The 26,927-nt window shown below is 39.9% G+C and overlaps 1 protein-coding gene across 1 annotated transcript; it reads right to left on the bottom strand.

The window, feature by feature from the left end:
• Positions 1-2,869: 2,869 nt before the first annotated feature.
• Positions 2,870-16,571, bottom strand: CPO (carboxypeptidase O). The gene is made up of 11 exons (XM_033010981.1): positions 16,492-16,571; positions 13,142-13,217; positions 12,623-12,747; positions 10,123-10,237; positions 8,968-9,069; positions 8,125-8,229; positions 7,408-7,518; positions 6,146-6,236; positions 5,378-5,580; positions 4,360-4,444; positions 2,870-3,138 (listed from the first exon to the last, which is right to left on the bottom strand). Exons 1-11 carry the CDS (start codon positions 16,569-16,571, stop codon positions 2,870-2,872), a joined length of 1,362 nt encoding a protein of 453 aa, XP_032866872.1.
• Between the last annotated feature and the right edge of the window lie 10,356 nt (positions 16,572-26,927).

Here is a 26,927-nt window from a genome sequence, read left to right as displayed (position 1 = left end):
TGTGGCTTGCTTGTGCAATGATAGTTCCTAAAAGGGGCTGTAAGCACTCATTGCAGGACATCTGCTCTGCAATGGCAATGGGGGAAAGCTGCTGCTTCCACACAACCTTCATTTGTGGTTTCACTGTGCAAAGTTGGTGAGTCATTGCTGGCAGATCCAAGGAGCTGTAAGTCCAGGCATGATCAGTGTGCTGACAGCATCAAACATTCTTTTAGATAACGATTACTGCCAAATATCTAATTTTTTTTTTTTCTGGTGAAGTCTTCCTCTCTGCTTCTATGACTCTTGAATGCCTGGAATGCTGGAGGCAAAATCTCCCCTCATCCCCCTGCCTAGGTGCCATGTGCAGGGTCATCTTCCCTGGCCTGATGGTGGTTATTACAAGAGGAGCTAATAAGGGACTGAGCCAGTCCACAGAAACCTGTTAATTAACTTTGGGACACACCTTGGTGTATCTTGTAGTGGTAAACAATTTTATCAAAAGATACCCAAGGTCAGCAAAACCAGCTCCCTTCCTCTCTGGCTCTAGGTGTACAGGCTGTGCAATGGCTCTGAAACCAGTAAAGCCCTGGTCCACAGCATTTTTGTACCAGTGTAGTCATGGGTTAGTTTTGGAAAGCGATTAGTGGCAGCCCAAGCTTGGGTTGGCTTTGGCAAGGTGAGCGTGTGGGCAGTGGTCCCCAGAGGGCACTGCCATCTGCTGCTGGTGGCACTGGGGAGCTTCACTGCCATTTGCCTGCAAATGGCTACGAAACAGTTGTGGTCAAACCCCACTTGCTTAAAGATAGCTCACAGTCATCGGCCAGATGGACTTGTCTTGTTTCTTACATTTCCAAAGACACAATATACGAATACAAATATAATGACTTACAAATCACATCCTAAACTAAACATAAGTTTGGGGAGTGATGCTCCTGTGGGGAGAAGTGCTAATTAGTGACACCTTCTGCTACAGAGCCCAGCAACAGACAGGTTTTACCGTAAATGAGTGGTTGGTCTGGAAGAACTATGCTCTGGGGAACCTGCAGGAGTTAGACAGATTTAGCTACACCAATTGGTAATAATCTGTGAACAATGAACACAGGAGCTAAGATTTGTCACCTAACAATGCAGACAAAATGACAATAATATGTGTTTAGGAAAAATGACTGGAAGGGGGTTGTTTTGTTTTATCTTGTTCTTTTTAACAGTACCATGGTCAAGTGATATGCATCCTTCTCTTGGCAGGACAGGAAGAGAATTGGACAAAAGAATTTTCCAGCTTCTGCCACAGACCCTCTATGAGTTCTTAGTCAGGTCACCGAGTCTTGCTGTGCTTTATAACTTGAGAACAGTAATATTTCAGTCCTCTCAATGTGCTTTATTTGTGAGTTCTCTGGCAGAAGCTCTTGATCTGCATTTGCCCTCACTAGTCTTCAAACAGTCAGGAGAAAAAAAAAAAAAAAGGCATTCTCTTTCCTAAAGTTGTAAATATTTTGTTGAAAAATCTCTGGTTAGAACACTTCCAGTTTTCAAGCAGAATCTTGAAACTGGCTAAGAAAATTAGACATTTCATACAAAATATTTATTTTTCTTTTTTTTTTTTTTCCCCCCTGGACTCTTCATTTTCTATCAGGAAAAAAAAAAAAATCCTAATATCTGTAATAGCCAAGCCTGGTGGACGTATTTCTGGGATGCAGGGTTCCTGAATTCAGAAGCAGACATAGTACAGATTAAGTAGGTCTTCTCTATCTCAGTGAATGCCCTGCACCCTCTGGTGTTGGCTGTAACAACACAGAAGCTCTTGGTGTTTCCTTCCGAGTGGCTTTGGCAGAGGGTTCCTGCTCAATGGGCTGAAATGTTTCCTTTCCTCTGGCATTCCACTGAGCTTCCAGCTTCGTGTGAGGATCTGGGGCAGATCCCTGCAGGCTCTCCCAAGTGATGGAGAGCCATGCAACTGGGCCCCAGTTCTTCTGCAGAGTCAACCTCAAAGGATTAAGGTGGTTTGTAAGAAAGGCACCCCTCTGTAAATAGACTTTCTTTACATATCATCTGTAATTAAATCCCTTAGGAGTCTGACTTTAGGAGAATATTTGTCTCCACCAGTCACACAGTTTTGGAAGTTGAGGATGCAAAGAAATCACTCTTTGGTTTGCTCTGTAGGAATAGCACCCCATCCTCATCTTCCCTTTCCTTTTCCTTTTCCTTTTTGTATTTTTGAAGGATTTGGGCAGTTTCTATCTTCACTAATCTGACTGCATATAAGTGACAGGGCTACACCTCTTGTCTGTCCCCATGTGCTTGCACCTGTTCAATTCTTCAGCTTGTTTCAGGCTGCTGTTGATGGTTGCCTGATTATGACCTTTCACCAGCTTTTGAGGCTCTGTATTTTCAGGTAAATCCCAATGTGGCAGTTTAGGGAAGGAAGGTGAATGTCAAGGCAGCTGTCCAATTTTCTGTAGTGAGAACTGGGAACATTTAAGTCTCACAGTTATCCTGCTAATGACAAGACCCAGGAGTCAGAGGGATTAGGCAGTGGAGAGAATTGTGACAGAGCAGGACTGTGGTTGACAGAAGGGTTGCATAGGCCCGGGTGAACCCCTGAAAACATGTTCAAGAACCAGGGAGTAATAGTGTTCTTTCCCTGTGTGTACTCACACTGGCTTCTTGCAGAGCCAGCAAGTGAAGCTTGGGAAATTGCCACAGCTCTTCATCCTTTCCTCCTTCCCTAAAACACAGCTATCAAAACCACAAGTGGATGCTTGTATTTCGTGGGATGAGCCTTTATTGAAATACTTGACATTTAGTTCTTCTGATCACATAATTTTGTCTTTTCAAGGGGACATTATACTTTGCATGGGAGTCTCTTGCTGTGTTGTCTTAGCCATTTTTAAGAAACAGTCCATGTAATTACAACACTCAGGCAAAGGCTCAGGCCCAGGCTGCCAGAGGCCAGCATCACAGCCCCACCTGAGAAATACTTCTGATCCACATAGTCTATAATAGTTGTCACAGCCAGCATCGTCTCCTCACATGTCGGTTGGATCTGGTCAGGGGGTAGAACAAATCCATGAGCACCCTTGTCTCGCAGTTCAAATGTGTAGGAGAAAGGAATGCCAATCATGTGAGCCCAGTCCCGTGAGGAGCCTGAGTTATTGTCTGTGAATTTAAAAATGGGGGGGGGAGGATATATGTATTAAGCACAGTTCTTTGAAAATACTTCTTGCTATAGTTAATGCAAGATTATATCAGAATCCCTGAACTAAGCAACCGTATATCACTGTGACATGAAGAGCAGAGTTTGTAGGTGCTGCAGTTCTTAATTATACTGAAAGTCTTCCATGGAGTTTCTTAAGTAAAACAATCCTCTGCAAGATGGTATTGTACAATGACAGGAGATGAGTTCCAGGGATTCTGTGTTTTTAGTGTTTTACTGTGGTTAGTGTGGGCTACAAGCTGGATTAGCTCTTTGTCTATTCTGATACTTCATTTCTTACACTGATGCCGCCTGGAATTTCTTTGTATGTTTGTTTTTAAGGATAATTTTGGTCAAGTCTGGAAAATTTCTGGCTACTCCCTGTATCACTGTTCATCTCCCTCCCATGGATCTTTTTTTCTTACTTATTCAGTATAAGTACAAACCCTAGAAAAATGCAATCCTCGTCGTGAACAAGTTATCTTATACTTACACCTCATTACTCATGCAGTAGGGAACTCATGTGACTCAGGAACTGGCACGGACAGACACTGTGAACATGCAAAACCGCATGGGTACTGGCGCCAGCTACTTGCTGTTCGGGTGACTAGCATGACTTAGTGCTTACTGGGAAAAGATTGGGTTTACCAGGCAGCCTCTAGGGCCCACTGGTCCTCTATGTAAAGGCTGTCAACTAGTATCAACCATGATGGTGTGTTCGTGATGCAGCTATCCAGTCTGTTAGGAACGAGGCTGAAACCAACATATTTCACACAGAAGTGCAAGCAGCTGCCATGTGGTAGTGTCTGGTGTAGTAACTGTACACCTGATTGGGATTTTAATTTTTGCTTGACTCCAGTGAAGGCAAATAGGAGTTTTGCTGCTGACTTCAGCAGGGTCAGGATGATCTATCGCTAATCTCCTTGTGTCCCCTGTGATGTATCTGTGAGGAATTCATGTAGGAACTAGCTTCTGATCAATGCTTCCTTCCTTCCCGCAGTCAGCTTTGTAACATACAGTGTTATCTTGTATTCAAATGACTGCTGCTTAGGTGTTCCACCGAACCAGCCCATTAAATATTACTCAAAGAGGAAACTGAGCAAAACAATACTTACTGATGCCTGTGACACAAGAATGACTCTCTTTAAAAAACAGAGCAATCAAAGGGAAACAAAGAAACTTACATAAAATTAAAGAGGTTGGTCCTACTTCATAGCTGGTCCCATACTTTCCCATCAGGGCAGCAGCTGCTTTCTCTGCAACATGCATCTGTAAATTCAGAATAGGAACAGCACTGTCATCAGTGCCAGTACATTTGGCAATTATTTTGAGTTGACCAAAATTTTTGTCTCTTTCAGCTTTACTTTTACATATGATCAGCTTTAAGTTTTGATACTAGTTGAGGACTTTAGAGAAACCTATTTCAAACATTCGGACAAATTGTTCTTGATTTTTTAAAATGCAGATTATGTTAAAACTTTAAAAATTACACTGCTATTAGGTAGAGAAATTACCTGCTTTGTTGTAAAGCTAGAGGGATGTATTCTGGAAAATTAGAGTCTGTGCTGTATATCATGCTCATTCTGACTACAGCAGTGATTGATCTCTTATGCTTGTTATATTGCCATAGACCCTGTATCCCACTGTCATGAGAAACTGAGCCATGGGCAGACTAAATGACTTCTCCAGTGACTCATAGGAAGTCAGAACCCAAGTTGCTCATGCTCTTGACTTTTCAGCTACTGGAAAGTTCATAAATACACATATTAACGAACTCAAATTATAACACTCAGAAAATGAGGGGAGAAGTAACAAAGAAGTAGATGCCTACTTTGCTCCCATTCTTCTAGTGAGCACATTTGATATAGCCTTTCTGGGCACAGCTGTGACAACCATGTGTGTATAATGTGCAAATGTATTCTTGTATGCAGCAAGAACTTGGTGCTCTTCTGCACTTTCTTTGCATTGCAGTAACCCAATCTGTAATAGTTCAGTTTTCCTGATTTAAGATGAAGGATTAGGATTAATTCTGAGGCAAAATAACCTTGCTGATACCGCATGAAGCAGCAGTAACTCTGTAGCCAAGCCCCTGAATAAGCCTAGCTCCTCTGAAGGAAAGGCAAGAGGGTAAATACAGTTGTGCCACATGCTACTGCCTGTACTTGTTCTCTATAAGTGTAGAAGATTACTCTTTTGCCCTACCAGTTCTTCACTGTTACTTGGAGGTTTAGTTGTGGAACCATATGGAGTGAGGATGTACTGTCCGTAGGAGTGAATTGTTAAATAGCACAAAATGTCAGTCTTCTTCCTTTCAATAAACTGAGCCACAGCTCTTGTCTCAGGCTCTGATCCTGGTGCAGATCCACAAAAGATTTCACTGTTGCAGTTATAAGAAACACCAACACCTGGAGAGGGATACAAAAAAAATAATCAAAGGGGAGACATATAAACACCAGTTCAGAGGGAACAGGGAAATTTACCTTCAAGTGGTAAGTTGTGTGTTTATGTGGGCAGGGGGACTAGACAGCTCAATGGGACTTTAACATTTTACTCTGTGGGTAGCAACTAAAATTTGTTACAAGACTGAAATATTTAACACACGTTTACAGTCTGGCTGCAACGAAAACACTCAGGCACCACCACAGTGTACCACCTGCAAGAGAAGCTTTGGAGGCTCCTTGAAATTCATGACAAACACAAATACTGGCTGCTAAGTGAATAACTCCTAACATTGCTGCCTAGAGCTGATGCTTGCTCCTGCAGTGAGTTAGAAGTACAGTTATGTAAGGAGCAATTTTCTGCTCACAGAAGTAAATGCCAGTTGAAAGTCAATGACTTAATATTTTTACAAACCAGGTTGATGACAACAAGACGAGTATTCCTTTCTCATAAGACTTCATCTTATTTCAGAGACTAGTTATTACTCTTGCTTTACATTTATGTTGCTGATCTGAAATACTTGAAACTTACTGCCCCAGGAGGAATTGAAGTTTCGGTTCAGATCTGTCCCATAGCAGGTGCCATTCATATGTGGAGAACGGTTTTTCCTCCATAAACGATCCTAAACAAAAGTAACTTCAGTTACATAATAACTCAGTGATCCACAGGGGCTAGTGATAATATGATGTAAAGACTCCTTTATTTTAGACCTCTGCATTCTGAGTAACTCTTGCATTTTAAGAGTTCAACTCTGTGTGTGAGGGTGATAAAGCTTAGTGACAGAACATTTTATCTACTACAGCCAGGCTGTCATCTTCCACAAGCCTGCATGCACCTTGAAATGAGCCTCCTGAGCATTTTTTTTTTTTTAAGTATGCTTTTTCTGTAGTACTCGACTGCCTTCATGTAGTGTTGCACTCCTAAGAAAGACTTGGCATTGTGAGGGATACCTCTATGTCCACAAGAGGATAGCTGAACTTATGTTTGTCTCAGATTCAAGAAGATGAATGCTTTTTTGTGAGTTAATCTTGCTACTGCTCCATGGTTCCCTGCTATACTCACTGCTATACTTGGTTCTCTGCAGACCTCACTGCACTGCCTGTATGAGCTTCCTGGCTGAATTACTTGTGCATCCAAGTGCAATGTGTGGTATGCCTCAAACCTTCTGGGGACCAAGCTGTGAGACAGCCAGATCCACATGGCAGTAGGCTGAGCCTGTTGGGCCATGCTGAGGTCCTGCATTAAAATGTGTTTTGACTGGGCTCAGGAGCCTGGAAGCATGATGAAAGTTGCTGAAGATCAACATTTTGCATTACCCTCCCTATCAGAAAAGGAATGTTATTTGGGTGGGCCCACTTATTTCAAAACCAAATAGCCCAATGTTTGAACATTTCTCCTCCTGTTCCATGCTGAAAGGTGCTTAGACCCATCTGCTAGTTGAGATCTCTTGGAAAGAATGACTGACTCTTCTAGACACTCTTAACTCCATCAAGCAAGCCTTGACCTGCTAGCAGAGAAGTAAGTCCATCCCCAGAAACCCAGAAGCCAGTGGTTTTGTCCTTCTCTCTTCCCAAGGCTCATGACATTTGCTAGGAATTTTTAGCCCTGTAATTTCAAGTGACTGCTGATTTACCAGAAGAAACAAAACTTCTCTGCCATGAGAGGATTTGTGTGAGTAATGATTCTGTCACTGTTCTCTGTTTAAATATATTTGCTGTGATTGTATCTAAAATTAACAAAACATGGTGTACACATCTAACTTCCAGTCTAGTTTCTGGATTTTCACTACTTGCTTTTTCCCAGGAATAGATGTAGCCATCAATATTGAGGACTGGCAAGACGTAGAGGTCTAAATTCTGAAGAAATCTGCTTATCTTTGGGTCAGATTTGTAATTTTGAAGAATCTGAAAAGAGAAATTACAGAGGACTAAGCAGAGAATCTAGTGGTAATCACCAGAAAGAGTTAGTTTAGAGGTATCATCAGGGAGTCACTCACTCCTGGATACCACCATGGTATCCAAGATCTACTTGATCTCCAGATATGCTGAGATATCTACCTTTTGCCATTAACTAAGTGACAGTATATCCAGTTACTTCATATAGATACAGTCTTGCAGGTATGAAAGCAGCATGATAGCACACCTGTGTGCCAGGTACTTTCAGTACATGTGGTATATTGCTATACCATGTCTTAGGGTTGCTTTATTCCAGGGGGACTGTGGCTTTGTGATGCAGAGAGGCTTGATGCAAAAGCCACTGTAGGAAATGGGAGAGATTTCTTTGGAATCAGTTCCGGTGGAGGAAACAATGAGCTAACAAATACTGTCCCATATCTCATCTTAAAGTGTGATTTGGACTTAGGTCTCCACAAGTGTCTGTACTATGTATTAATTTTGGAAATAATAGTTTAACAGAGAAAGCATAATTCTTGGTGCCACAACAGGGAGGAGAACTGAAGTATCCAAAGTGATACTTTTTTTGTTATCTAAGTGGAAAAAGTGAGGACTCACTTCTTTCACAAACCACTGGCAGAATGCTGGAGAGATCCATTCTCTGGCATGAATCCCACAGTCCATCCAAATGATCTTTTTGGTTTTATCTGATGGTTGACTGATCTGAGAGAGTGTAAAAATGATCATTTGGAAAACTGTTACATTGCAATAAAATAGGCTAGAATAATACAGAAAGAAAAGGATGTGCTTTGATATACTGATGAGCCATCTGAGATTATTATTATTACAGACATCATTATGACAAGCTCTCCTTCCTAATAACCCCATTTGTAGTATCACAGGGCAAGAGTTTTAAAGTGCCTGTTGAGAAGGAGTGTCAATAAAATAGTTTATTTTTCATTTATATTAGTCATTCACAGGACTGGTTGTTCACTTTGAGATTTTTTTTTTTTAGAAGGGGAAGCACAAAAAGGCAAGGAATGTAATTTTCCTCAGTGATAGGAACAGATTAGACCATAACTAACCCAATTATTAAGACTATGGTTTTTACTAGACAGTCCAATAAAACTGTCATGGAATACTCCTAGCAGAAAGGTTATATGTTGTAAAAAGTAATAAAAACAACAAAACAAAACTCTATCATCACACACAGCTATTGCCAAGCTAGTTTCAGCTTGGTTTGTATTTCTAAACAAGATTTCAGTTAAATCTGTTGTTTTCACTGCATAATAGCAATAGCAAGATTATGGTGATAGTGTATATGAAAGCTGGCAAATCTTACTGTACTGTAGAGGAGTAAAACCATCTCCTGTTATTTCAGCAAACTGGGATGAGCACTGTTTTTTGTTTACTTTTTTGTGAAGATACCTTTTATTCATTTTAAAGAAGTTCCTCGCTTACCTGCAGATAATACATTGTTCGATTCTCAACTGTCTTCCCCAGATAGTGCTGAGTCACCAGCTCATTGTTGCTCTTCTGGATCTGAGTCATCCATTGATAAATCTGAAATAGTCACAGAGAATTCTTAGTCCAAAGTGGGAGTTTCCTTCTCTTTCCTGCCTCCATTTCCAGATTAAAGCATTTTCTTTTGGTTAGACAAGCAGATGCACAGTTTATTTCAATCTGTGATATCACTTAATATTCATGGAAGGACTTTCACTTGCTTCTAAGCAAAGGCATGGTCATATCTCACTGGGTGCTAAAAGCTAACATCATTGTCATACAACACTAATACTCTATTCTGGATCTCATTCAACATGCTCATCCTATTGGGCATCTTTCTGTTGACTTCACCGGACATGGAACCACACCAACAAATCTTCAAAACAGTATTGCAATCTCTTCCCTATCAGTACAGATTTTCCACACCTGAGTTCAGCAGCAGTCATCCCCAATGGGTAGCTCAAACAAAATATACATGAGGATTGTCTCTGCTCTCTCACTCATTACATGGCTAGGAGGAAGAATACGACCATGCTCTACCTTTGTCCAGGTTTACCCACTGGTCTGTGAAACACAGCAGTGAGAACCCTTCACTACCTACCCTCATGACATTATTCTCTCCTAATGTGTCAAACCTCTGTCCTTAAATTACTTTTTCCTAGGGGTCTCCCACCGTTCACCTTTTCTTCCTTGCTGTGGTTCGAGAGACCACAATAGTCATTGCACTTCACATTTGGCTGAGCATCAAACATACTGGGCTGTAAATGAATAAATACTAGAGATAACGATAAAGCACGATAAAGCAGAAAGTTAGCAAACCAATCAACTGAACCCCAGGATATTATTTACAAAACAATACGGCTGCTTCATGCAGAGCACTTAGGTTTTGGTCAGGGAGGAATTGAGGATTTAATCAAAATCAATGGCAAATTCCCATTCAATTCAACGAGGCAAAGATTCTAGTCAAAGACTAAGGACTGATTCTGCAAAGAAGACAGACAGAAGGAGCTCCACTGTCTTCAGCTGAGCTTTCTGCAAGCACAGAGTTGCTTGCTGTGGCATTTACAAAATAGCAGCAACTAAGAAAGCAAGCAGACTTGGGTTCTTCTTTACCTCTTCCATTCGATGATACTGCGTGTAGACATAACCTTCTGGGACTGGCCCGTGGCTGCTCCTCTCCCTTGGCATGCTCTGATCCACAAGTTCCTGCAGGTCAGGTATTAGGACTCTGAGGGGAGGGGAAAGGGGGAGATAGAAAATAAACCAATCCCTAGGAACTACTACAGAACTATCATGGTGGGTACATTGCTTACATCAACAGATGAAAGGATTTAGCCTCTTCTGTTGTGGACTGCCTGGCAAACTCATCACCATCAGCATAATGGTTACTTTCATATAAGAGAAGGTTCAAAGTACTGAAATTTTCACTGGGTTTTAACAATACAGTAATAATTTTACCAGATTTTAAAAGATATTGACAATTTTCTAAAAAAAAAAAAAAAGTTCACTATCTTTCTTTTCTTTACCACTTCTACTTCTGGGCAAAACTCTAAAAAACCACCTTTTGGGAAAAGGAGGAAAAAGTGAAAAAGCTAAGAGTAGCATTTCATTGTATTTTATGGAGACATTTTCAATTTGCAGACTTCACAGAAGTATTCCTTGCAATTTGCAAAAATCAGAACAAGCCCCCTCTTTCCTTCAAAAATAACTGCATGTAGCCACAAATTAATTCAGAAATGAGTGTAGCACAGGTGTGATTCCATGATCAAGGGAGTCAATAAAGCCTTTTCCTTGGCTTCAGAGGCCTTTGTATTATGCACTGTGCTTTCTCACTGCCGTCAGCCCCTTGTAACACTGTTAAAAATATGTGCTCATTGTAAATGCTTGTGTTAAGACAATTGCAAAGGTAGCTTAAACATTGTTGATTTCAAACACTGTAAGTGCTAATAGGCTGTTCTGCTGACAGTAGCACTTATTGGCATTTATGGAAACTGTACATAAGAAACTTTTAAGAGTAGTTACAGCTGACTTTCACTCTGAGCTTTGATGTTTATTCACATCTGGACTTCAAACTAAAATTCAGGCAGTGCAAATTCCCATGAACTGAAACTACACATGCAAAATGACTTATTAGAGCTCTGGAGAATTGAAATCCCAGAGTCTGACACAGTCAGAATATTGATGTCCTGATTATAATTTGTCATTTATGTCTCTATCATTATATACCTAACTGTCATGTTACCTTCCTTGCATGTCAACTGCCTTCTAAAAGGTGGTTCCTGCTTCGAATCTGTTATAGGAACTTTAACTCTAACATTGCCATACTCATCTCAACCCCTTTGCAATGCAAAGCCAAAATTTCAGCTTGTCTGTTAAATTACCCACTTCTTTCTTTAGAACCCTCCACAAGGTGGATACAGTTCTGGCCCCAATCCAAGAGTAAATTAAAAAAAATATTAAGATACTAACTTCTGTTTAGTCTTTAAATTTCCACTATAATCAGTTGAAACCATTAGAAAATTAAGAGCCTAGATACAAATAAGAAATTAAATATCTTCTGGGATGTTGTCTAAGTCCTGAATACTTAAACCTGATGCTAGATCATTTGTACTGGCTCCCACCTCATCTCTCTCCATCTCTGGTTGTCAGGGCATCACATTTACTAAAAAGAATTTGTCAGGCAAGATGCAGAATGTCAAGATCAGCTTCAACTCTAAACAGCTTTGAAGTGGCATCGATCCTCCTTTAACTTATATTTGATTGGTAAATGTCAGTGTATGTCCATAGGCTGTTTGTCACCAGCCCTGAGTGACTACAGGATTGTTTATATGAAATATAGCTAGCTACTGGGTATCTAAAAAACTCAGTTCCAAATGGGAATGGGACTATGTAAGGAACAGTTTATTTAATCCCATTTGGCTTTATAAACACTCTTTGTATCTGGATTAGGTCTTCTGGTTGGAAGTAGAAGTGTGGCAGTTAGTGATGCTGTGTTGCTGGGTAGGTGTGATAAAGCATCAAGGGCCATTTGCAGCTTTGAAGAAACTGGAAACTGGCTGAATATTCACTTTGAAAGGGCTCTTCTCCAAACCAGAGCAGCAACAAAAGACAAGGAAGGGAAAAGGAGAGCTACAGAGACTGCTTCTCTGCAGTAACGGTGATTAAACCTCTGGGTTCTTCAAAACAGGCAGGATCCTGTGTTCAAGTATCCTTGCTTTCCAAGAGCAAAGCATGCTCCTATAAGTAGTGTTTTTACCAACTTTGGCTTCCTGACTTTAGACTAAAGAATGGAGTCATACATCTGAGTGCCATCCTCTGCCACTGAGAAGACACCAGGAAACAAACCAGATTGGACTGTCTCAAATCCCAGCTCCAGATTCAGGCTAATTGGAAGGTGAATAAACAGAGTGTAGAGGAATGTGCTTTCACAACTAAAAGATATATATTTATCTGTGCATTGGGCTGGTCAAGGTAAATAGGAGGTACTTGGAACAAAGGTTGAGTCCTATCATCAGTATTTGCTGACTGTTCATTGGAAAGGGCTAGGTCCTTTTGTGATAGCAAGGAAGATTGTTAGAGCCAGCCTTTCCCCTCAGAAAATTAGAGGTTGTACCTGTAAGAGATCATGTGCTGATCTAAGCTGTCTTTTACCTCCTGCACCAAAGGGGCTGTGACTCTTATGTGCAGGTCTCCTCCAGCCCTGATGTCCTCAGGCAGCAGAGGCTTCCACAAATCCAGCTGTGCAGAGGAGAAGAAATGCACAAATCAAGCTCTGTTGTCAGAATGAGAAAATATATTTGAGATAGAGTAGCTGCATATCAATAAATGAAAGAAATTTTCCTTCAAATTCTCCCCTTAACTATTCTCCAGCCATCTGTTCATAGAGTATGAAGCACAGGTTTATTGTTTTCATTGACTCAGGCACCACTGATAAGGAGCAGCACCTTCACAGAGCCATGCAAGGAAACTCTTTCTTCCCATAAATTCCCTCAGGTAGTGGAAGAGCAATACCGCCCTACACTAAGAAAATAAAAAGTTAGGTAAAACTTTTTCAGGTTTGTTACGTGCAAATCTGTTTTATAGCCCAAGACCCCACTCTGTTTTTTGGGCACACATAGTTATTCTTACTCACCAGTAAAGTGCTGCAAAGATACTGAAGATGTTCGACTTGCTGAAATGTTTCTGGCACAATATGCAAAACCTGATCCCTGGAAATTCAAAAGAGAAACAAGATCAGTTTTAATGTCTGTTAGAGTATCCATGATTTCATAAGTCAAAAGGAGATATTTTATTATGTAGAAGGAAGACAGAGCATGTAACTGCATGCTGTTCCAACAAAAACATGTCTGAGATGGATTCTTGGAACGTTTTAGCTACAAATAGGACTAAGTGATGTGAGTTTTCTGTTGCTAGTGTTAGGTTAACTCTGCTTTTTTGCCAGTGGCAATCCTTTATTCATCATACCAGCTTCACTGAAGCCAACTGCTTGCGTGAACCCTGGTGTGTGTTTCTGCCTTTGCAGGACCAGGTCCAAAACAAGATCATTGATAATGTATGATAAACTTGTTATTTGATAAGATGTCACTTTTTTTTCTCCCGTTCAAGGATTATTCAGTTATTCCAGATAGACTTGATGCTTTGCTGATCTTCTTCAGCATGCAAAAACATTAGATAGCCATGATAAATGAATATTGCTAGGAGATTGAGATGTTCACAAACTACTTGTCATGAGAACAGCAAATTTACTCCACAAACAGTGAATAGTGTGGTCTCCAGAACTGCATATTCTTGCTCAATTCAGAGGAAGCAAAAATGTCTAGTACAGGATCTATCATTTTATATTTATAGAAAAGACACACAGATCCAGTGTCTGAGTATATATTTCATGAGGCTTCATGAAACTGTCATTTACTACAGGCTTAATCTGAAAAAAAAAATTGATAGTTTACAAAGAACAAATTGAAATTGTTGGAAATACAGAAAAAGCAAACCTGTATGTTCTATTAAAAAAACCCCAAACCTTTGTAATTATTTTTCTAAATTTTTTTCAGTGTTTGTTCAGATTGACTTTCCAGAACTGATAGCAAGGGTGACATTTCTCATGAAAGGGTTTCATAATGAGGAGTGGATTTTGATGACTAGATTACAGTACTCAAAGGTGAGATATCAGTTATCCACTACTGATGTGATAGAATGGGGAACCCGAGAAATGTTTGTATTTGTTAGTAACCAATAACTACTGCTTCACAGTCTCCTTCAGTGACTTCAATGGGGCTTGGAGCCTCTACAGGACAAGTACCAAAAAATAACATTTTACATTTTAAAGGTTTTGTATCAGAAGTTCTTGTTGCAACAGACTTGCATGGCCTTTATAAAGCCACAGTCATTATGGTCATCAGTATAATATGCTTTCATCATCTGAACTGCAACTGCCATCATTTGTGCTTTCATACACAAATGCACAATTATCAGCTTAATATACACTCAAATAGAATTCACTATTCATTCACATTATTCACTGAAAAATAGGGGTATTTGTTTTTTTTTTTTTTATCTCTCTTGAAAATATCACCTTTGCTGATAGAGAAATTTAGAACTTGATAGTTAAAATGGGCTGTTTACTACTGGTTCAGGAGATGGTGCTAGCATATAGGATGCTCATCTATGGGGCAAAATGATTACATTTGCATTGCTAACGATTTGGTACAACAGCCATGATATCTTTGTAATAAACCTTGTAGATGCAGGATAAACATCTTTTCTAGGAGAATAAACATCTCAGCTGCAGTTCAGAGTTTATTCTCTCTATATGCCTGGGCTTGCTTTGCTCTTTGTCTATCAGGAAGGGAAACAATATCCTGTAATATCTTTCTATCCTCATTGACATTATGTCTTAATTACACCAAATGAAAGAATTGCCAGACAGTCAGATTGCTGCCAGATGGCAGCTCTTATTTACTGATAAACCTTTTACAATAGCCAGTGTGGAGACAAATAATTTTTAATAGTAAACTAAGATTAGAAAGTACACACTTGTTTATGATTATGGACTAGGATTCTCAGTGGAGAAGTGCAAAGTCAGTCCATGTGACCACGTGAGAACAACAGTTTTGAAATGCTACAGTTAAGCTTTCTTACCAAATTAAAGGACTGTTCTCATTACAAACTGTGTTTCTTTGGGTGCTCATAGATCAGATATTTCATTTAAGTTGTTGAACAGAGCAAATGACAACGAAAATTTGCTTTACTAGTCATTTCATCTTTGTGCAGGTGCTGCCCACCCAAAGTCATACTGATGATTTGATTAAGTGTGTTTTTAAATCCCATGCAAGTACTCAACCGGTTCAGCCCTAGATAGCAATTAGGAACAAAAAGGAACACTACATTACCCAGAGTCTGTTGAATTCTGTGCAGCAAAACTGACAGGCTCTGACTGCATCCCTGGTACAAATCTAAAGACTAAATATTATCCAAGGGAAATAACACATTTTAAAGAGAGTAGTGACTTCGTATGCTCTGCTAGGAGTTTTGCCAGGAGAATTGTTGAACAGGTATACTATGAAGGAACTTACTTGCAGTAGGTATTGCTTGGTTCTCTCTGGTTTTTAAAACTATATTCTGGGGATATAATTAGTCTAGAGGCATTCAGCATTGAGCTACACTCTCTGTTTACTTTAGAGAATTCCATGTATAAACTTATATTCGGATAGTGGGCCTCCACAATGTATTTGAGCCACTCCTGCAGATCTCAAGTGCTGTAAAGTCAGAGTGACCTTGTAAAGTTGAAGGTGGATGAAACAAAATAGTTTAGATATGCAAACATCATAATTTTATAGCACTCATTTTCTCACAAAGCAGAACTGAGAATGGATAATACAGCAAAACTAGACATTTCATAATTTTCAAAAATAATCAGTAATAAAAAATGTGATAATTTCATTCTCTGAACACCTTGGGTTGAAGATTGGACCAGCTCCATTAGATTTTTTTTGGTTATTGTTACATATTTCCAACAGGGGTTCAGTATGTGAGCTGCTTTTGAGACGCCATCTTTTTCACATAACCTCAGCTGTCTTTTATTAATGGATATAATTTTGCTCTGTCATTCTCCACCCCGCCCACCCCCCCACCCCCCCCGCTTTATACTCAGAAAAAGCATTCTATTCCTACAGCATCTGATTTCAAAGTTCATTATGAAAGAGGCTAAGCCAAATTAATTTCAGCTAATGGAAGCAGAGCATCCTGAGGTGCATTTGCAGGGCATTCTGTGTCTCCTACAGTTGCAGCCATATCTTTGTTGACTTGGATTGGTTCACTCTTTCTTCATTTACAATCTTCACATTTTCTTTTCAAATCTTACAAAGCTTATAGCTTAGTAACCCTATCTCCAGGGTTTCAGCTCATAATTGTTATTATTCTTTACACAGTTCCTGGGAATTTCACTGGATGCACAATTCTTCATGGTACCCCATTCACACTCACCTGTCATATTGCAATTTCAAGCTGAGTTTTCCAGGAATTAGCATCCACAGAGAAAAGATGATCCCAGGAAAAAGCCACATCTTTGTGCAAAGTGCCTAGTCCTGACAGTGCAGAACTAGAGAGGACGAGGATAGATCTAGACTGAACAGTTTATTTGTACAATTATATTATATAACCAGACTTATCCTGGAAGGGAACCTGCCCTTGTTGAATCATTAACTTCATTTTTAAATAATTCTACTTTTTCTTAAATCTCCAAGCTCTCTTCCAGACTCCAAAACACAAACACATAAAATTAACAATATTCTTACTGGAGCACTTCTAAGAAGTAAGAAGGTTTTTCTATATGTCACCTTCAAATCTTTGAGAATGTTATGTGTCAAAGTTGGTAGTCATTGGAGAAAATGTTACTTGCAAGGTCCAATGCAACTAAAGAAGTTTAGCTTATAGAAATCATGGGGATGGGAAGAACAAGAGAACAGTGGTAAAACAAGCTCAATCTTTGCTCTCTTCCTTCCTGTGTTTGTGTCTTTGTGAAGCACTTCTTTGAACTCTTGTCTGCAATTCTGTCACTTGCCTAGCCAAAAAGAGGACATGAAAGAAACAACCAGCATTCCTGCAAAAGGGAAAGATGGGGACATTAGAGCCTCATCTAAACCACTTTTAGTTGGACCAGATCAGTCTCTGGCCATAGGCTATTAACTTTACACAGTCATGAAGAGTGTTTTTGTTATATACTCAAAATAGTGTGCTGGTTACTATCTGAAATATTTAATTTCTTGCTTAATTCATATATCAAGAGTAAGCAGTTGAATTCCTTCCTTAATAGACTACAGTTAGACATATATCACAGTTCTTCAGAAATAAATTGTTTCACTCAGCTTCTCTCTTGGATTAAAGCTATCCCATGGTGATTTAATGCAGAAAACTGCGTGGATTTTGGGTGAAAAAAGTCCAGTAAGTCAGTTTGTGTACACATGCAATGGACATTAACTGTGATTATGGTATCTTTGTAAATATTTCTCAGCAAAGTATGAAGTCTTCTTACATTACTACCAAGGCTGTTATCAAGGAAATAGGCAGAACTGTCCCAATATAAAAGAACAACAGCTTAACTCAAGTCTGTTCTCACAAAACCAGTCTGCATGAAAGAAAAGAATATGTTCTTCATAAATCACACCATCCCCCTTCCCATTTTACTGCCACATCATTTAGCCTACTCAACAGCCTTAATCTGAAAATGGTGAATATTTTCCTCCATGTAGATATCCAACCCATAGTGATTTCCAGAAGAGCTGAAGGAAGGTCAGTTTACAGGGTTAGAGGCAGCTCCATTTGTGAGGAATCAGAAAAACAAACTCAAGTTGGAAGACCATATTCCATATTGACATTCAGTACATCTGCTCAGATAACCTTTGCTTTTTCTTCCTTTGTCTCCACTAGTGCTATGAAGTGGACTAATGTTTTGAAGTGTTCTGCAGTGTTGTCGGTGCCCTTTTACCAGATCTGTCTTTGAACTGGGGTTCAGTCCCTTGACAGGGACTCAGAGTCTAGGAACAAGAAAAATGGAGACACAGAGGAAAAATCCAAAAGGCTTCATTTTCTTTTTTTTTTTTTTTTTTTTATATGCACAAATGGAGCAAATCAAGATACGTGCTAAAATTCAGCTCCAGCCCAAAGTGTCCACATCCACATTGAAAGCAGAAGCTGTTTATTCTGTGGTGAAAACATTACTCTTATGATGCCAAATAGTTATGAAGATAGATAAGGTCATTTTGCTTAATGGGCATAGGATTCAGAAGAAATGATTGTTGCTTGCTAGGTCTTTGATTCAAATTCCTTTGAAGTCTAGTTGATTTTAATGGGCTTTAGATGAAAGTCCTGTGCAAATAATCATGGACATTTCTCACTGATTTAAAAAATGGACTTGTTTCTGGACTTCATAAATTTTTGTTCATAAAAGACAATATTTAGGTATGTACTTAATGTTCAGCTTGCAAGCAGCACTGCTGAATTCAGAATAAAAACCATTAGCATCATTATTCTGCCACCAATGCAAAAATATCTTGGGATGAACAGTTAACTTCAACAAGCCTGTTGCCCTCTTGGGCATAAATAATGTCTCTCTCAGTAACAAAATCTGTTCTTTGGTCAGGCTCTTACTGGCAGCTGCTTATCTTTCTAGCAAATGTGCAAGGCAGCTTAATCCATCCATTCTCTCCTTGAAAACTGCATGCAAAAAGGCATGGGACATTCTGGGGAGTGGAAAGGTCATAAACATATGGCACAAGTATGCCATATGAAACCATGTGGTGTCCTTTCTTCCAAACAAGTTTACTTTGCAGTTCTCCCATACGTTCTTCTTAGAGCTTCAGAGTATTTTTTCAGCATCAGTTTAGCCTCTCAACTGCTCTGTGAGACAAGCAAATATTATTTCCACTACTTAAAAGATTAAGAAAAAGGGGGGAAAAAGTGACTCCCCAAGGTGACATAGGAACACTGCTGCAGAGCCAGGAATAGAATTCAGATCTCCTGACTCCCTGTCTGGTGCTTCCTTAAATATATGACCATCTGCTCTCCTGCTGGAAGTATGGATACTATATGCTGACTCCAACAAGCTGGCTGCTAAGCCTGTTAGTTTATCCTCTTTTTATCCCATACTGATATCATCTCAAGCTAAGCTTTTGGCCTGGAGTCAAAGTGATTTCCAGTGTTTGAGTGATTCGACCTGCTTGTGATTGTTTTAACCTTGCACCACACATATGCTCAGCTATTTGTGACTTATCTGCATACAGTTTGTGTAGCAACAGCCACAGGCTAGAACTGTTTTGTTTAAAGATTCCATACTGAAGCATACCACATGTTTTAAACAACTATCATATAGTGGTGAGTTTGATCCTGGTAGCTGCCTACACCCAAATTTCCTACTGAGCTGCATGTAACTTTCAAGGACAAAGAGCTTACACACTTGTGTGTCTCCACAAACAGTTCATCATGTTAAGCTTTCCCAGTTCAACAGCTAAATCCCACACTGATTCCATCTGAATTCAAAGCCAAACTAGAATTAGATGAAATTCAACATGATCGTCACTTTTTTAAATCACCACCTTGATTCTGAGAAAATCAGCCCCCAACAAATCTCCTTCTCGTTGCTGCAGAAAACTCACAGTATGTGTCCAAGACAGAATCATCACTCAGTAGGGTCAACTGCTGACTAATGTGCCTTAAATCCTAGTATTCTGCTTCACTGAAGAAAGGAGGTAGATAATTCAGCTGTTTTACTAAAATATCCCCTGGTTATCACTGTAGATTTACTTGCAGAAAGCATACAATGAATTGACAGTTCTGTTTCCCATTGACTTGTCATAGGAGATAGCTTATTCTATAGGTGTTGTCTTTTCCTATGAGTACTAAAAGATATTTCTTTCTGAGAAATGTTCAAAATATTCCAATTCATTCTACAATATTAAGTTTATGGTCTTAATTCTGTAGCATACGAATATTCAGCAGTACATTGTGGTCTGCAATGCGAATCATTGTTCCTCTCAGTACCAAGTCTTTAGCTTTCAGAGCTCTGCTAAAGGAAGGTTTTTCTGAAATTCTCTGGACTCCATTGTGACTTGAGGGTGCTAACTGTTCTCAAACCTTATTAGCTCCAACAGTAGTCCTAACATAAGTGGGAATATAGTGGAAGCTATGCTGAGTTATGACAATTCTCTTCTAGAGTCATCTTGCTGAGTTTTCTTTTCTCTCTCTTGCTCTGAGATTACACTGAAAACACCCCATTAACCTTACATTAGGGATTTTAAAATAAACTTAAACCAGAAAGAATTCCAGCCAGCATACACTAGATTAGAATGACATTAAAAGCAAATCTTAATATCAGTTCCATCAGGCCAACCTTAAGTGTCCTGCTGATCATCAAGTGACATAAGATACTTAAGCTTTAGCTTAGTGGAAATAATTTGATGATTGGTACATGGTGTAGTAATTACAAGAGATACGCATTTACAGATACTTTCAAAGATTTCTCCATAGTTTTTGCAGCATTTATGCACATGTATACTCACATATTTTGAGCCAAAACTGGAAATATCAGTGAGTTGTTCAGTGTGAAAAATAACACCTGCCTTTTCTCCACAAGTCCTGTGATGCAGTTTTTAGACACCTTTGTTATCAGATAGGAGCTTCAAGTACCCATTCAGTAAGCAGTTCCTTATGGAAGCGGGCTGAAGCAGGCTGACAGAATATGTATTGGTTTAATTAGGCTGGCAGAGCAACTTCCTCAGACACCATTTTCTTTACCAGGAAAGGAGAATGTTATTAATGAATTGTCTTTCCTTAATAACATGTGGCCTGGGTAGTTATTTTTTCTTCATCTTTTAGATAACACAGTGTCACTGCTAAGGAACCTTGGGGGGGTCCTTTAAAATACAATCTGATTTCAAGGTGATATTTAACACCTGTTACTAAAATGTAACAAACACTATTGATTCAGTTCTAGGAGTTAAGGGTGATTGCCTGTCCTGGGTTGAGTGAGTGGTGGGGATTTTTTGGTGGCAGGGGAGGGAGCTATAGGGGCCGGCCCCCTGTGAGAAGCTTCTTGAAGCTCCTCCAGCTCCAACTCTGTTTGGAAACTGAGCCAATCAGCTGCACCTCTGCAATAATGTATTTAAGGGATGTGGTGATGAGCAGTGGGACTTGTGAAGAGGAGTTGCTGCAGCTATGTGAACACCAAGGTCAGTGGAGGAACGGAGGAAGAAAGAAGGGGGGAGGTGTGCCAGAGCAGAGACTCCACTGTATCCTGTGGTAAGATGGCAGGGCGGCCCCCCCCCCCCGCCACCCATGAAAATCTACGGTGGAGCAGACGCTGATTTATGGCCTGTGTTTTGTTTCGACTGGATGATCAAGGGGCTGTGCCCGAAGAAGGCCAGGGTCTCGTGGGAAAAGGTAGCCCCGCTGCTGTAATTCAGTGCTGGGAGGATTGCAGCATGCGGGGGAGTCCCACACCGGAGCAGCTCGGGAAGGGCTGCAGCCGTGGGAGGGAATCCAGTCAGAGAAAGTTGGTGTCCCACGACGGAGCAGTGTGGGGAACGCTGCAGCCTGTGGGAGGGACTCACATCCGAGAAGGTTTGTGGAGGACTGTCTCCTGTGAGAGCATGATGGAGCATGATGGAGCAGGGGGAACAAGATCTGGAAGCTCCCCCCACTGAAGATGGAAAAAGCGGCAGCGCTGACTGCACCCCCCATTCCCTGCCCCTGTGCCGCTGGGGGGGAGGAGGTAGAGATATCGGGAGCAGAGCTGAGCCCGGGAAGAAGGGAGGGGTGGGGGGAAGGTGTTCTCAGGATGTGGCAACGCTTCTCACTGTCCTACTCTAAGTGTTGTTAGTGTCTGTAATAAATGTATGTTCTTTCTTTTCTTCCCCTAATGAGTCTGCCTTTTGCTTGTGCCCATAAAGGGTGATTTTTTCCCCAACCCAGTCCTATCTTGAACCCCAAGCCTGGCTCTCTGTCCCTTCTTATTGCCGGAGGGGAAGGGAGAGAGAGTGGCTGCGTGGTAGTTGGCTGCCGATCAGGCTCAAACCACGACATGGCCTTTATGAAGAGCTGTGCACAAAATCCTGCAGTCCTTACATAAACACAATTCTTATGGAAAATTTGTCTGCATAAGGATTGTGCAATTTAACTTAAAAAAAAATACTAGTGGTCTATTTCAGGTGCAATGGTAAATTGCTGAACCCAAGGTCCACATATACAAGCTGGCTGCAAAATATTGCCCTTGTAGTTTGATCAAAGGAAAGAGTCAATTTGCTGACAGTTTTTAATGTGCCTGAATGCACTGTCAGAAAGACCAGTCAGATTTTCTCATTCATCTTCTCCAGTCCTGAAAACTTTCCCTCATAAGAATACCTTCTGATGACATGATTAGAACTTATGATTTAAAAGGTATTGCTCTGGGATTTTCAGAAGTGTTTGATCCTATGTTGATGTTCTGAGTGGACAAGAATTAGGCAAGAATCCTTGATTTTGTGAGACACAAAGTTTCCTGTAAACCTTTAGCTGTCAAAACAATGTTGTTTCTTTTAATTAGGCCTCTTTAAAGATGATGTCACATAACATTAAAAGACTATTTTGTATGTTTAGATAAAATAATTGCCTTTGTAAGTAAATAAACTAGTATCATTTTACTGCTACTAGCAGAACTGTAAAGGATGGCACATAAGTCTCTATTATTGCTTAATGATTAAAACCCAAGATTACTGCACTGTATTATAGAATAACTAGCATTATTTTTAATGAGTTCTATTACAAGCACTAAAATACTTTGATTAGATGCAAATATGCTTGCATACAATTTCTTAGACCCAAACAATATACACTATATTCACTTTAAGTAATTAGCTTTTGCAGCTATAAAACATGTTCATATTAACCTTTGGCCTCCATTCTATCAACAGTGATACACATACTTAGCTTTCTGTTTAATATTGGCACCACTGAGCATAACACTATTGCTTGCATGTGTGCAGTTATGTACGTACATCCATGCAAGGTGAGTAATACTCCAAAACACTCAACCAGTGTAAGGATCTGTTAAAAATGGTTGTGATGTCCCTGAGGAATCTCAGTGATCATTAATGAACCCAGTAATACCTGATAAAAGATCTCAAAGCAGATCTTGTCTGAGCCAAACAGGTTCATTCTACATAATTTATACTCAGTAGAATTTCCAGTGTATTTTTGCAAATGAGCCTTAAAGAATTTCTAAGCCATGCTTGAGTTGTGCTGTGTATGTACAGGTGTGACAGGCAGTAGAAACAGCTTGTATTTTGGGGTTCAGCATTGTAAAAAATTGCTGCTGATAATAGTATTGGGGGAAGGGACTGGGTAGTATAACTTCGAGATGCTTGCTGTGACAAGGCTGGGTAGATTTGCTGTAAGGTTTTTGACATGGCTTGCGCTGGTCACAAGTTTTGGGGTTCTTCAGAGAAGGGAGATGTTTCTTTTATAATTTGCCAAGATTTTCTCCACTCTCATGGCTGAACTGTTACTACTCTGTACAAGGAGTAGATCTGAAACATCAGCCAGCTCTGCCTAGGAGAGATTACAAATCCAAGCAACTCGACATGGGGACATCCCCATTATACAGACAGGGGACCCAGACACCTGACTGTGCTGGGACTGTGTCTCTGCTACCAAGCAGGGCATTCCTTTGTGTCACGGCACTACTGAGGGGGGTGCAAACTCCAGGACTCTGGGTGCCCCACCGGCACCTCCTGAGTGACTTGCCCATGAACAGAGAGATAAGTGGTGGCAAGCAGGGAGCTGAACTCAGATTCCCTGTGGCTCTCTCTAAAGCCTTAGTGTCAGATCATCTTAACCCTTTGTTCAAAGAGAGTGGTTTTGATACCTTCATTGTTGTTCTCTTTTTTTCCCCTTCAAATACTGAGTTATTAGATTTGGCAAATGAATATCAAACATACCACCAGCAGTGGAAAGTTTGGAAAATTCTCTTTTTATTCTGCATCAGCAGAAATCAAACCAACATTCATCCTCCTCAGTACTACTTTTATAGGGAGTACTGTCTATGAGAAGGAAGTCATCTTGCTGACATCAGTGAGGCATTCACCATTTTGTACTGTTCCTTGAGTATAGACTGATACAGAGAAAATCTCCAAACACACATGTACACGCATGTTTTTTTGCCTGCTTCACTTTTCCAATTGCCATCATTTTCCTTACATTTATACAGAAGTGACCCAAACTGAAGATTCATTTAGAAGATAGTGTGTTCCTGGGACAAATCATGCATTGACAAAATGGAGCATATTCTAAAATGACAGAGATAAATGCATCATCAGTCTTTACCCTCTTCTTGCTTCATACACCACAGTGTACAAGGGGTTTAGGTTGCGTTTGTATTTTCTGGAGAATTCCCTGTGTCAAGGAACTGTCTGTTGTTCTGCTAAAGCAAATACCTAACTTCTAAGCCAGCACAAAGCACAAGTAACAATCCAGTATTGGTATTCAATATGTATATTTTAAAAGATTAAATAGCCTTTTATTATTTGACTGACATTTCATATATGGTCTCCATGCTTGGTTTCTCCTCCCTCCCTAGCTATCATGTGCAACAACATCTTAACATACAAATATATAATCTTCTCAACAAGCCACTGTATATTTCCTGAATTTTGTCTCATCTGTGTCAGTACACATCAAGAGTTCAGTGACAATTCTCACCATTTACACCAGCCTCTGTGCAGTCAAGAATCTGATTCACCAATTCTCCCTACTGCAGAAGGGAAAAACAGGGCTTGCATAACAGTTCAAGTTTTTATCTTTGAAGCTGTAGAGCCACAGTCTCAGCTGCTGTATATTGCTGTAGTGCCCTGACTTTAATTTTAGCCACCTGATGAGCCTCTCCCCCTTTCCCCACACATTTCCCTGCCTTGCTAAAGGGTGGTCAGGTACAGATGACACCTTATGTGCAGTGGAATCTGTACCGTGAAAATCAAACGGGCAAATACAGAAAATCTAGCAAGTGCCCTTTGTGGATTACACGGGTAAGAGAAAACTATGGCACATACTCTGGAAAAACAAAGAGTGTTCTGTCAATTGCTTCTGTCTGGAGGCATGGATGGAGTCCCTTACCTATAGCAGTGAAAAGAAACTCTCCTGTTTGTAAAAATTTGCATTGTGCTACATAAAGCAAGAGCATATCTGGGTTTTGATGGGTGCCATGGCAACAATGTTACTGGAGTATAGCATTGGAGCATTTTCGGAGAGGGGGAACAGGATAAAACAAAGAGCTCACTGTGGAGTCAAGGACTTTTGCTGCAGAGCCAAAGACAGATTCTCCTTTTTCTTGTTCACGGGTGGCTATTTACGGTTGCCCCCACATTCATACTTTCACTTGATACTGCAGTTGTCCAGAAATAATGAAAAAATGGAAAACCCTGCTACAACTAGAAGGACAGATATTAAATGCAGTTCAGAGTTCCATTATATTTGCATCACTTAGGAGAACAATGCAGAACTACTAAAACCATTATGGTTACTAACAAAGAATAAAACCACAGGATTACATGTTCAGTAAAACCTATGCTTAAGTACCATAATTGCTTTAAAAATATGCATGTAGAGAACAACAGATAACCATGGTTCTGCTTTTGTTCTGAAATAACTAATTTCAGCACATTTCACCTAGGAGTGAATGTTCCACCTTTATTGAGATCTACAAAACACCTGCAGTTCTTTTTTAATTCGAATAGTCTAGTGTCAGTAAAGAGGTATTGAAACTGGAACCTCATTCAGGTTTGTGCTCTGAAATTTGAGTGCAAAGAGAATAACTTAACACTAACAAATGACAATATAGCATAATACTTACTGCAATGGCCAGGGAGAAAAAAAAAAAAATGCATTAGAGGGAAGTCAGTCTTAGTATTTTGTTCACTTTAGCAATTGGCCAGAGCCACATCTCTAGGTCTTTGCACACAATGCATTATTCAGTGTCTTGCCTAGGCAGAAACAGTTGCAATATCTGAGAAACAGACTTTCATTCTCTAATTTCAAGCTAAAGTTTATTTAGATTCTGATTTCTTAACAAAAATCAAACTCTTGCAATGCACTTTTAGTCCCTCATTCCCAGTCACTTTTTAACTTCTTGGCCAATTTGAGAGGAAGGTGGAAGTTTTAAAGAGAGTTTGTGGATATTTCTTGTGAACGAGTGGCTAGAATATTTCAAACCCTGGAAGGCTAGAGTTAAGGCTCAAAAGTGGTTTTAGACATAAGCAAATCCAACCAGGAGAGAGCTACAGGTCATCAGGGTCTGCAGATCCAGCTGCTTAGGGGTACAGTTTTTTTACCAAACACTCCCTGTTCTCATTCTGCATTACTTCACAAACTTTGTTTCATTTCTGCTCAGATGGTACTAGTTTATTTTCTGTTCACGCAAGAGCATTCTTCACCCTTGCAGCCCACATCTTCTGCCTTCGTGTTTCTTGCTCTCATTTTAGATCTGTTCACACATCCTGCAATGCTTAACATCATCCTTGGGCCAGTGAAGTTTGCTATATAACTTACATTTGTAAATCCTTCTCACAATGTTTTATCGATTGTGTGATACATGACAATGATCTGAGCTTGTCACTCTTTTGTATGATATCCTTCAGATGACCTGGTGAATTCAAGGGATGAACAGTATGTGCATTATTCTCAAGGAAAAAATTACCAGATAAGCCAGCTTTACCATGGCATTTTACTGTTTTGTAATAAGATAAGATTTAGGAATCAAAAGAATGTCTAACAGCAAGCAGCATGTAAAAAACAGGAATCATAAAAGGCAGTATCTGTTTCTTTGAGATTAGCAGGATAAATACTTAAGTCCAGTATTTCATAGTTCAGAATGAAGGAAAGATTTATATGGCTCTACT

Source organism: Tyto alba, unplaced genomic scaffold, assembly GCF_018691265.1.
Source record: "Tyto alba isolate M040663 unplaced genomic scaffold, T.alba_DEE_v4.0 Super-Scaffold_7, whole genome shotgun sequence".
NCBI classification, from domain to species: Eukaryota; Metazoa; Chordata; class Aves; order Strigiformes; family Tytonidae; genus Tyto; species Tyto alba.
Note: the sequence above shows the minus strand (reverse complement) of the source record. Positions and strands in the feature narration are given on the sequence as shown.